This window comes from Microtus oregoni, unplaced genomic scaffold, assembly GCF_018167655.1.
Source record: "Microtus oregoni isolate MIOR12 unplaced genomic scaffold, Mior012 000034F_ref0000314, whole genome shotgun sequence".
NCBI classification, from domain to species: Eukaryota; Metazoa; Chordata; class Mammalia; order Rodentia; family Cricetidae; genus Microtus; species Microtus oregoni.
This window is the reverse complement of record NW_024543093.1, coordinates 5,794,058-5,806,313: the sequence shown is the minus strand read 5'-3', so window position 1 is coordinate 5,806,313 and position 12,256 is coordinate 5,794,058. Positions and strand designations below refer to the sequence as shown.

Here is a 12,256-nt window from a genome sequence, read left to right as displayed (position 1 = left end):
CACTTGCTCTTGTATATGTTCTCTCTTGGACAGGGTCTCAAGTAGCCCAGACTGGCCTTGAACTCCTGACCCTCCTGCCTGCACCCTCCAGTTCTGGAATTCCAGGTGTGTGCCACCAGTCAGCTCAAAAGACAACTATTTCTTAATAAGATACAATGGACATTTGAGATGTTTGTGGGCACCAGTTATCTGTATAGGCGAGGGTGTGTTTAGATAAGTCTTGTGTGTTTTCAAAGGCACTATCAAGGTGTCTGTGTTGGACAAGGAAGTTTAAAGGTATCACAGTCATATAGATAAGTAAAATAAAACATGTATATACAAAGCCAACAACCTGGGAGGGAGGTGAAGAAAGGGGACAGATGTGACGAACAATACTGAAGTGTGTGGGTCTCATCCCCCTTAACAGGATCCAGCACACATTGTTTGGGATTCATGAGCCTCGAAACAGTTCAGAGTGGTTTCCTTTGAGACTTGGGAAGGGGACACCTACCCACACTCATTCTTTATACGCCTCAAAACCGGCTGAGCCCTACGCTTGTGTTACTGCCGAAGGAAGAAAGCACAATTGAGGAAGTGAAGTGAGAGCAGTGTTAATGTCCAGCCGCAAATTACCCCAGCATCTCACACGCAGGCCTCATGGGAGACTGAGTGGGAAAGGCTTTCCGATGGAGCACCGGCCTGGATGTCCACGGGGGTCTGTTTCAACTGTTAACATTCAGACCGACATTTCCCGATCCATGCTAATTCTAGATCCTCCCCGCTAGAGCAATATCTCAGGCAGGATAAAGAGCGGGGACTCCCTACGGATTTCCAGGTGCCTCTCTCCTGGGGATAAAAACAGCATGATGTTGGCTGGTGACCTTTCCTGGTCGATGGTGGGCAGGGGGCATGGGGTCTGGGAGGATATGAAGCCACCTCATCCTGCCAATGTTTCAAAGCTCTGTTAAGAATATCCGAGTCCCCGTGAAACGCTGCTCCACCCAGACAATCTGGGTAGGAATGGGGTTGATAAGCAGCATTGCTTGGAGAGTTGGGCGTGTTGGTAAGTGAAGTAAAGCTTCCAAAGGCCAGAGCCAGGCACCCGCTCTCAGCCATCATTAACCCTTCCCTGAGTTCACTTAGGATGGATGTCAGTCCACCTATAAATGTAACCGAGCTGTGTTAGATGGGAACATGGGCCACCACTACCCACCTGTCCAAGCATCATTTACTATGTGGCATTAGCAGGTGAATCTGTGACATGAAATGCGTGCGCACACACACACACAATGCCCCAAGAGAAAATGTTCAGAGCAAAGAGTCTGAGTTGGGCTCATGTTGCCCTTTTGCCCAAGCTCATAAGCAGAAGGGTTTGTCTTATTCCAAAGGATGGTTTTTCTTTTTTCCTGGAGTGTTCTCTTGTCCGACATGTTGTGTAAAACCATTGTATACTTTCTGACCTGAGGCATCCAAGACATGCTCAAAGTTGGAGTTTGCACAATTATGGTCTCGAATTCCTCCAGCCCATGGCACTGGACACAAAGGAAACCTTGCTTAGCCAGCTTTGTGGTAGGATATGATAGGAAGCCGGACCTTGGGTCCCAGGCATCCACAGCTGACCTTGTGTCTTGCAGGCTTAGTCTCCACTGCCAGCTGCCATGGGCAAGCAGAACAGCAAGCTGCGGCCTGAAGTCCTGCAGGACTTGCGAGAGCACACGGAGTTCACCGACCACGAGCTGCAGGAGTGGTACAAGGGCTTCCTCAAGGACTGTCCCACCGGCCACCTGACGGTGGACGAATTCAAGAAGATCTACGCCAACTTCTTCCCCTACGGCGACGCCTCCAAGTTCGCCGAGCACGTCTTTCGCACCTTTGACACCAACAGCGACGGCACCATCGACTTCCGGGAGTTCATCATCGCGCTGAGTGTGACCTCTCGGGGCAAGCTGGAGCAGAAGCTCAAGTGGGCCTTCAGCATGTACGACCTGGACGGCAACGGTTACATCAGCCGCAGTGAGATGCTGGAGATAGTTCAGGTACTGGCATTGGCAGGGCCCGCTGGAGCACAGGCAGCCAGCTGCAGTGAGATGCTGGAGATAGATAGTTCAGGTACTGGCACTGGCAAGGCCAGCTGGAGCACAGGCAGCCAGCTGCAGTGAGATGCAGGAGATAGTTCAGGTACTGGCATTGGCAGGGCCAGCTGGAGCACGGGCAGCCAGCTGCAGTGAGATGCTGGAGATTGTGCAGGTACTGGCATTGGCAGGGCCAGCACCCCCATGCCCAGCCCTGTACTCTTTATGATCGTCATGATACCAGCTCACTCCTCAGCTCCCTTGCTCCCATGTACACTAAACGGCTGCAGGCCCTTGCAAAAAATAATGATAAAAACCAAGCTTTCATCGATCACTTGCTAGACATCAGGCCCCCACTGAGCTCGTCAATCAGGCTTATCCTCCAATGCTATAAAAACAGGTCATTTTCTGCTTTTAATGAGATCTGAGGCTTAGATAAGTGATTGCTAAGAATTTTCAGAGCAATTGGGGAAATGGCTCAGTGGGTAGGAGTGCTTGATGCCCAAGCATGAAGTCCAGAGTTCAAATCCCAGCGCCCATGTAAAAGCCAGGAGTGGGTGAGCATGTCTGTAACCCTAAAACTAGGGGACAGGTGAGTCCTGTCCCAGAAGCTTGCTGCCCAGATTGCCTAAAAAAATGGCAAGCTTTGGGTTCAGTCAAAGACAAAAGGGAACGAGGTGGACACCAGTATTTCCCCTCTGGCCTCTGCATGGGTGTCTTTGCACACAGATGTATAACTTACAATTTAGCTTTCTCTGTAGATCAGGGCCTCCTGTAGAACTCAGAGTGGGAAGTCCTGAGTGGCACCAATACTCATGCGCCCCCTGCATCCTTCTGCCTTGGTGCTTTAAATCATCTCTATGTCTGGTCCAGTGGGGTGGTTCTGTAGGGAAAGGTGCTTGCTGCCAAGCCTGACAGCCTGAGTTCGATTCCCAGGACGCACACAGGGCAAGCGGTCCAACTCCCACAAGCAGTCTCCGATCTCCACACACACACACGAGTAAATAAAGGAGTAGATGAGTAAGGAAAAAGAAGTGTGCAGTGCTAGGCCCAGCAGGTACAGGTGCTAATAATACATTGTATTATTAGGGAATAAGAAAAAGTCTGCACCTCCAGTCATATTTCTTTTTCCAGAATATTTCCCATCTGCAGGTGCAGGACCCACAGGTGAGCCAAGCTTACTGCATTTGCCCCTGTGACCTCCCCCCTCAGCATTCCCAGCCCCCCAGATCCATTGTACCTTTCAAATACTATCCCCACCCACGCCTAGCCCAGGAGTCCTGTTACTCCACCATCCCAGCGGAGCTGTATCCTGTGCTCTTAAACACCGCCTAACTTTTCCAACTCTTTGCCCAGCATCTTGTCTCTGTGGTTTGTTCTGATCGGAGAAGGGTCCTGCCACGGAGAGGGCGCACTCGGCCCTGTCTCTGCCATCCTCCGCATTCCTGCACACACTCATGAATGCTCCTTTGCAGGCCATCTACAAGATGGTGTCCTCTGTGATGAAGATGCCCGAAGACGAGTCCACACCGGAGAAGCGAACAGACAAGATCTTCAGGCAGATGGACACAAACAATGACGGTAGGGACGTGGGGGCCGGGGGATGGCGAGCCCTGGATGTTTGGGTGCAACTGTTGCTGCACAGATGTGTTTGGGATGTGCTCTCTGCGGCCCTGCCCCCTTCCTAAGCCTGTTGTGCCCCTTTCCCCCCCCCCCACTTGATTCAGCTGTGCTGAAGGAAGACTGGACATCTACCCTGCACCCGGTGCCCTCCCTATGGCTTTATGACAATGGGCATGTCCCTAGCCCCTCTGAGCTGTAGGCTTCATGCACGTTGTCTTAGGTAGGCTCACTATTACTGTGATGAAACACTATGACCAAAAGCAACTGGGAAAGGAAAGGGTTTATTTCGCCCATAGTTCCACATAGCAGATCATCATGAAAGGAAGTCAGGACAGGAACTCAAGCAGGGCAGGAACCTGGAGGCAGAAACTGGTACAGAGGCCATGGAGGGGAGCTGCTTCCTGACTTGCTCCCCATGGCTTGCTCAGCCTACTTTCTTATAGAACCCAGGACCACCAGTGTAGGGGATGGCACCACCCACAATGAGCTGGGCCCTCCCCCATCAATCACTAATTAAGAAAATGACCTGCTGGCCAGGCATGGTGGCACACCTTTAATCCCAGCACATGGGAGGCAAAGGCAGAGACAGGCAGATCTCTGAGTTCGAGGCCAGCCTGGTCCATAAAGTGAGTTCCAGGACAGCCAAAGCTATACAGAGAAATCCTGTCTTGAGAAAAAAAAAAAAGCCTTACAAATTTGCTTATAGACAGATCTAATGGAGGCATTTTCTCAATTGAGGCTCCCTCTTCTCTTGATAGCTATAGCTTGTATCAAGCGGACATGGAATTAGCCAGCCCACATGTTAACCGAGAGAGTGGTTTTACTATTTCCACAAGTATATTTAGGGAGGAGAGGCAAGGATACTGATGGTCTGAGAGGTGAGAGACTCAGAGGACTTTTGTGTCCTGGGATCCTGCGGAGCTGGCCAGGCTTCTTGCTATAACCCTGAGATGCAAGGCTCCCCAGGCACTCATGGGGGTCATCAGGCATGGAAGCCTAATCTGTCTGTGGCCATAGCACCGAGGACTTTGAGGTCCTACCATGGCTGCAAAAAGGCAGGTCTCGCCGGGTGGTGGTGACGCACACCTTTAATCCCAACACTCGGGAGGCAGAGGCAGGCGGATCTCTGTGAGTTCGAGGCCAGCCTGGTCTACAAGAGCTAGTTCCAGGACAGGCTCCAAAGCCACAGAGAAACCCTGTCTCGAAAACTCAAAAAAAAGTGGGGAGCAGTCCACGAGGAGATGGCTTATGTCCTCCTTTGCCTTGACTGTTTCTTGTAGGACCCCAGCAAGGGTGAGGTAGCTGCTCGCGGTGCGCTGATTCGGCCTGTCTGTGGCTTTGTAGAGCCACGACTGATTGGCTTTTGTTCTACCAAGAAATGCAACATTAAGGGAAAAAAAGGCTCCCTGGGTTGTGCTGAGATGCAGGGTACGCTAATGCACAGGAAAGTGCCGTGCCGGGCCTCGAGTGCTCTGCGCAGGTGAGCTGAGGCCAGCACTCAGCAGGACACGAGGTTGCCGTGGAACTGCAGACAGCAGAAAGCTCTTCAGACTGCGAGGAAATGCTTTCAAAACACACTCACACACAAAGCAGACAGCCTCTGGGCTGGTCTCAAAAAACATGCTTCACTCTCTTGTCTATCATGGCTCCAAGGCTTTGATTCTGACAAACCATATTGAGGCTTGGCCTTCCTCTCCGCGAAATGGGGAGAACCCCACTTGCGTGGGTATGAGGCTAAAGCGGCACCATGCCAATGGCTCACTTCGCATGGATGGCACACTCTAATAAAAAGCTGTGGCTGTTGTTCCTGATTGTCAAGGCCAGGAATCTCACCAGCTTCAGAGGGGACGGTGGACAGTGGGGACTGTACGTGTCCCAGTTGTTTATGTTTCCCTATGGAAGCCACTGGACAGAGAAATCATTCCTGTTAGCCTGTGGGCATGCCTGTTGGGATTGTCTTGATGGTTAATTGAGATGGGAAGGCCCATCACCACTCTCTAGGCGGGAGGGATGGGGCTGGACCGTGAGGTGAAAGGAGACAGCAGGCAGCCAAGCACCCATGCTCTCTGTCCTGTGAGGTCTTAAAGTGACTGACTCCCTGCAGTGACGGGCTGTGACCTAAACCAAGGAAACCCTCCTCTCCTAAGTTGCTTTTGGTCAGGAAATCCCCTCTCCCCACCAAAACACAGGGTTTATCTATGTAGCCCTGGCTGCCCTGGAACTCACTCTGTAACCAGGCTGGCCTCGAACTCAGAGACCCACCTGTCTCTATCTCTGCCTCCCGAGTGCTTAAACTAAAGGCATGTGTCACCACCCCTGAATTGGTCAGGGGATTTTAGCCTAGGAACAGAAATGGAATTTGATCAGCACTCATGGTTTGTCCTCAGCCGCCCCAGTGCCTGACTCTCCAGGCCTCCAGGTGGGGCAGGCAGCTTCATTCAGACCCAGAGTTCATTACCAAACCTGATGATTTGAGCTCGACCCCCAGGACCTACATTTTCATGATACAAGGAGAACCGAGTCCTGCAAGTTTTCCTCGAAGCATATGTATGCCTCAGAGGACATGTCTGCCCACACACAGTAAATAAATGTGTGTACTCATATGTAAAAAGAATTGCAAGTGCCCTAGAAGTGGATGGAGAGTGGACATTGTCCATTTTCCAGAAGGGTCCAGACGGACCTGAAGTCCTATCCCCTTTAGACGCTCAAAAAACAGAGCACGGGCTAATCCTCTTTCTCCCGCTCTGACCCCCAGGCAAGCTATCTCTGGAAGAATTCATCAAAGGTGCCAAGAGTGACCCGTCTATCGTCCGGTTGCTGCAGTGCGACCCCAGCAGCGCTAGCCAGTTCTAAGGGGAATGAGCTTTGGGACAGTTGCGGAGAAACACAGGCTTGTCCTGCCATCTTCAGCTTTGCTTGCAAAAGTGGATTCCTCCGTGATCTCTGATCTCCCCTGCTCTCCCGGGACCTGGGTCCAGGCAGCACATCACACCCGCCTGGCCTGGCCAACTCGGCTCCCCCCACACCTGACCAATTCATTGTCCCTCCTGTCCAGTCCAGGCCGGTTACTTCCAAGGGTTCAAGTGTTCTTGGCTGTCTGGTACCTCCCTGCCCACAATGGGCCTGGAGGCTATCGCGGATACCAGGCTGGACTTTTCAGAGTCTTACACGATCCCAGGTGACTTTGTGGGCTGGGTGGGGATGAAGAAGATGGGGAGTAGACAGGCAAGCCCTTCCAGTGCATGGCTCCACCTCCCTCGTTCATTTTCTCTGACCAAAGCCGCTAGCACGTATATACCGTGGTCTCCTTCCTTTTACTATGAGTTACGTGTACGGTGAAGTGGACTGTAATGTGTAGGCCCTGTATTTAATGCCTCTGACTGCCTTTGAAGCATGGTCCCCTGTGGCCTGTGTTCCCCCCCCCCCCAAGTCTGGCTGTGCTGTGGTATTTATGCATTCTTGATTTGCCTGATTCCACAGGAGATAGATGCATGCCCAGGGCTATGAACATCTGCCCTCCGTGCTGCGAATACGGATATCTGTGTGTGCTCCGTCCTTCCTGTTGATTGGTCTGGCATATTAAAGTGATCAAATAAACCAAGGCCTGCACGTTTCCTATTTTGCCGTGAGCACCCTGTCATGGTTCTTCCCCTCTCCAATTTTTAGCAAAAATGGGTCCTTGGCATCCAGCTGTTGATGAACACAGTCCCTGGGGCACCCCGTAGTCACCACTGTGTCTATACATCTTCTCTGCCTGTTTGGCAGTATCTGCCCAATGCCAAGAAAGACCTGTGAAAATAAAGGACGGCTGTTCTTGACAGGTCTGACTTCTGACTGTGGCATGCTGCCTCCCTCGCTTCCTCCCCCCTCTGATTTAATCATCAAGGTAGCAGGGACGCTACACCCAAGAGAGCCAGGTGCGGCTCAGGGGCATCAGAGCTACTGTGAGGAGGCAGACCTGGGCTCTCAGCCTCATCTGGTGCCATCCCTATGTCTGCCATGGGGATGTTTGCCTCTTGTGCCCAGAACCCATTGAGAGCCAGTCGCTGCCTCCTTCCGTGTCCCCCACTGTCTTAGCCAGGGTCACTATTGATGTGATGAAACCGATGGCCAAAAGCAACTCGTGGAGAGACGGTTGAGTTCAGCCACAGCGCCACATCATAGTCCAGCAGCCAACACCGTGTTGGCAGGAACTCAAGCAAGAGTAGCATGTGCTCTTCATGGCTGAGCCTTCTCAACACCCCAGGCCTGCCTAGGACCCTTTTCCATGGGGTGGCACCTCCACGTCAATCACTACTCAAGAAAATGCCCCGCAGACTTGCCTGCGTGCCAATCTGATGGAGTTTTTTTTGGTAGTTTTTGTTGTTTGGTTTCGGATTGCGGGGGGGGGGGGGGCTGTTTTGTTTTGTTTTGTTTTGTTTTTTGAGGTGTGTTATCACTATAGGCTTGAGTGGCCTGGAGCTTATGAAGCTGACCTCAGACTCACAAATCCACCTATGGAGGTTTTCTCAGTTAGGGCTCCCTCTACCCAGATGATGCCTGGCTATGTCAAGTGGACCAAAACACCCAAACCAGCACAATTGACTCCTTATCAACTTGACACAAATACATCACTATTAAACTACAAGCTTTCATATTTTAATTCCCAAGACCTTATGTTAATATCAGTATCACTATATAAAACACATTTCAGCATTTAAAGTCCCAATAATCCTTAAAACTTTTTAACACTTTAAATGTCCAAGTTCTCTTTAAAAATCCCAAATCTCTGGCATAAGAACAGACAGGCGGGGGCTGGAGAGATGGCTCAGCGATTAAGAGCATTGCCTGCTCTTCCAAAGGTCCTGAGTTCAATTCCCGGCAACCACATGGTGGCTCACAACCATCTGTAATGAGGTCTGGCGCCCTCTTCAGGCATGCAGGCACACAGACAGAACATTGTATAAATAAATAAATAAATAAATATTTAAAAAAAAAAAAAAGAACAGACAGGCGGACCAATGGAACTGAATAGAAGACCCAGATATCAATCTACACATCTTTGAACACCTGATCTTTAATAAAGAAGCAAAAAATATCAAATGGAAAAAAGAAAGCATATTTAACAAGTGGGGCTGGCATAACTGGATATCAACATGTAGAAAAATGAAAATAGACCCATATCTATCACCATGCACAAAACTCAAGTCCAAATGCATCAAAGACCTCAACATAAAGCCAGCCACACTGAACTTTATAGAAGACAAAGTGGGAAGTACACTTGAATGCATTGGCACAGGGAACTACTTCCTAAATAGAACCCCAGCAGCACAGACACTGAGAGAAACAATTAAAAAATGGGACCTCCTGAAACCGAAAAGCTTCTGTAAAGCAAAGGACACGGTCAACAAGATAAAACGACAGCCTACAGAATGGGAAAAGATCTTCACTAACCCCACATCAGACAGAGGTCTGATCTCCAAAATATACAAAGAACAAGAAATTAGACACCGAAAGATCACACAATCCAACAAAAAAAAATGGAGTACAGACCTAAACAGAGAACTCAACAGAGAAATCTAAAATGGCTAAAAGACACTTAAGGAAATGTTTAACATCCTTAGTCATCAGAGAAATGCAAATCAAAACAACTGAGATTCCAACTTATATCTGTAAGAATGGTCCAAATCAAAAACACTGATGACAACTTATGCTGGAGAGGTTGTGGGGAATAGGGAAAAGGGAACACTTCTGCATTGCTGGTGGGAATGCAAGCTGGTACAACCCCATTGGATGTTAGTGTGGCGATTTCTCAGAAAATTAGGAAACAACCTTCCTCATGACCCAGTAGTACCACTTTTGGGTATATATCCAAAGGATGCTCAATCGTGCCACAAGGACATGTGCTCAGCTATGTTCATAGCAGCTTTGTTTGACATAGCCAGAACCGGGAAACAACCTAAATGCCCCTCGACCAAAGAATGGATAAGGAAAATGTGATACATTTACACAATAGAGTACTACACCGCAGAAAATGACAGCTTGAGTTTTGCAGGAAAATGGATGGAGCTAGAAAACATTTTGAGTGAGGTAACCCAGACCCAGAAAGACAATTATCATATGTACTCACTCATAGGTGGTTTTTAAACATAAAGCAAAGAAAGCCAGCCTACAAACCACAATCCCAGAGAACTTAGACAAAAATACGGACACTAAAAGTGACTTACATAGATATAATCTACATGGGAAGTAGAAAGTATAACAAAACAAGATCTCCTGAGCAAATTGGGAGCATGGGGACCTTGGGGGAGGTTTGAAGGGAAGAGGGGAGAGGCAGGGAGAGGAGCAGCGAAAAATGTAGAGCTCAATAAATATCAATTTAAAAAAAAAACCAAATCTTTTAGCCATAGGTTCCTACATAAGTCAAAAACAAGATAAATACTTTCTCACTCAAGAGGGAAGAGCCACAATTAAATCAAAGTAAAACCCCAGTCCAGAAGTGTAAATACCTCAATATCTATTATCTGGAACTTACAATCTTCTGGACTCCAAAGGGCTTAAGTGGCTCTAATTCTGGCACCACAGCACACAAACAGCACCTCTCATGGACTCAGGCTGGGTCCACCCTGCATCTGCCACTGTCCTTGACAGATCTAAAATCTAGTGTGCCAAAAGAGTACACTGTAGACAGAGGTTCCTGTCCCACGTGGTCCCACAGCCATTTAATCACAAAGAAACACATAGATGCTTATATTCATTATAAAACTGGTCTGTTAGCTCAGGCTTATTATTAACAAGCTCTTACACTTAAATTAGCTCATAATTCTTATCTATTTTTAGCCACATGAGGCATTTTCATCTTGCTTTCTCTGCTATCTAATTCTCCTTGTCTGGTCACCCCACATATACTTCCTGCCTAGCTACTGACCAATCAGTGTTTTATTAACCCAGCACAAGTGACAAATCTTTGCAGGGTACAAGAGCGTTGTCCCACAGCAGTCCTCTGCAATGAGGCTGCCCCTCTACCAATGAATGATCTCTTGACTTCTCTTCAGGAACTCCAACCCTGCTGTGTGGTGACGAGCCTCAGTTTCTCTCTACGGTGCCTTCAACCCTGCAGTTTCCTGCAGCCCAAATCACTACCATATGGAAAACATATCACCAAGTTCAGCGGCCAGCCTGAGATGCACACGGCCTTCCCCACACTGGACCCAGCTTCTACATGCTCGACCCCAAGGAAACACTTCCCGGCAGAGTTCACCTCAGCAATGCTGGCTTCTTCTAAATCAGAGCTGGGCAGTGTTGTCCCAGGGAAGCAGCAGCTTGCCTCAGAGGTGCTGGTGTCTAGTTAACCGTAGCTGGTCCTGCAATCCCTTCTCGCCAGAAGCACGGGTTCTGAACACAAAGCAGTATCCCACAAAAGGCCTCTTAGGGTCTTCGCTTCCCTCTGAGGCATCCTAAACCAGGCCTTATTAATCTCTACACTCCCAGAGAACTCCCATTAAGCTTTGAGTACTCCATGGATTCTTCCAACACTTTCACAATCTCCCCCAAACCAATGTGGTCAGGTCTATCATAGCAATACCCCCACCATAACCAAAAGCTACTCGGGGAGGAAAGGGTTCATTTCTTCTTATGGTTTATAATCCATTATGTCAGGAATTAATGGAAACAGGAACCTGGAGGTGGAGACCCTGAAGGAATGCTGCTTACTGGCTTGCTCCTTTTGGCTTATTCATTTTGCCTTCTTACACCATCTATGACTGCCAGTCTAGGGATGGCACCACCCACAGTGGGCTGAGCACTCCCACATCAATCATTAAGCAAAAATATGGCCCACATATACACCTACAGATAATCTGATGAAAGTTATCTCAGCTAATGTCCACTCTTCCCAAACAACCCCAACTTGTGCCAAGTTGACAAAAAAAAAAAAATCCATAGTCAATGTGATAGATGAGAAAGATGAACAGAGGATGGAGCGATGGGTAGAGGTTAGTCCGTTCATTCGCTAACCGGCTGTGTGTAGTCAATGCAGTGAAGGTGACGGAGGAGACAAGACCACCCCGATATCTTCAGCCCTGTCATTCAGCAACCCAGAGCCAACAGTGTGATTCCAGTTCAAGCTTGAAGGCACGGCAAGACCAGTGTCCATCTCGAGATAAAGAAATTCTACACACACACCACACCACACACACACACACACACACACACACACACACACCACACACACACATACACCACCCACACACATACACCACCCACACCACCCACACCACACACACACACACACACACACACACACACCACACCACACCCTCACACCAGTATAGCTATTTATGTCTAGTCCCAGTACTTGGAAACCTAAGGCAGGAGAATTGCCAGAAGTTAGAGGGCAGGTTAGTCATATAAGGACCAGGCCATCCAAGGCTACTTACTTGCTGACTCCATGAATAAGACCTTATATGGAGTGGGTGGAACAAGGGGGAAATAAACCAAGAAGGAAGAAACTGGCTACAGCTCCTTGTATACAAATGCAGAGCATGAGGATCCTAGTAGACACTGCCCCATCGGGAACTCATTCAATCAGTGTGGTTCCTCAG

At 49.0% G+C, this 12,256-nt stretch overlaps 1 protein-coding gene across 1 annotated transcript in view; it reads left to right on the top strand.

Annotated features, from left to right (window-relative positions):
* LOC121432501 (hippocalcin-like protein 1) overlaps positions 1-7,460 on the top strand; it is a 105,124-nt gene extending 97,664 nt beyond the window's left edge. Inside the window, exons 3-5 of the mRNA XM_041630493.1 lie at positions 1,614-2,015; positions 3,527-3,632; positions 6,430-7,460. Of these exons, the coding sequence (XP_041486427.1) occupies positions 1,638-2,015; positions 3,527-3,632; positions 6,430-6,527 (582 nt within the window). The 5' untranslated portion in view covers positions 1,614-1,637 and the 3' untranslated portion in view covers positions 6,528-7,460. The remainder of the gene's footprint in view (positions 1-1,613; positions 2,016-3,526; positions 3,633-6,429) is intronic.
* The last annotated feature ends 4,796 nt before the right edge of the window (positions 7,461-12,256 follow it).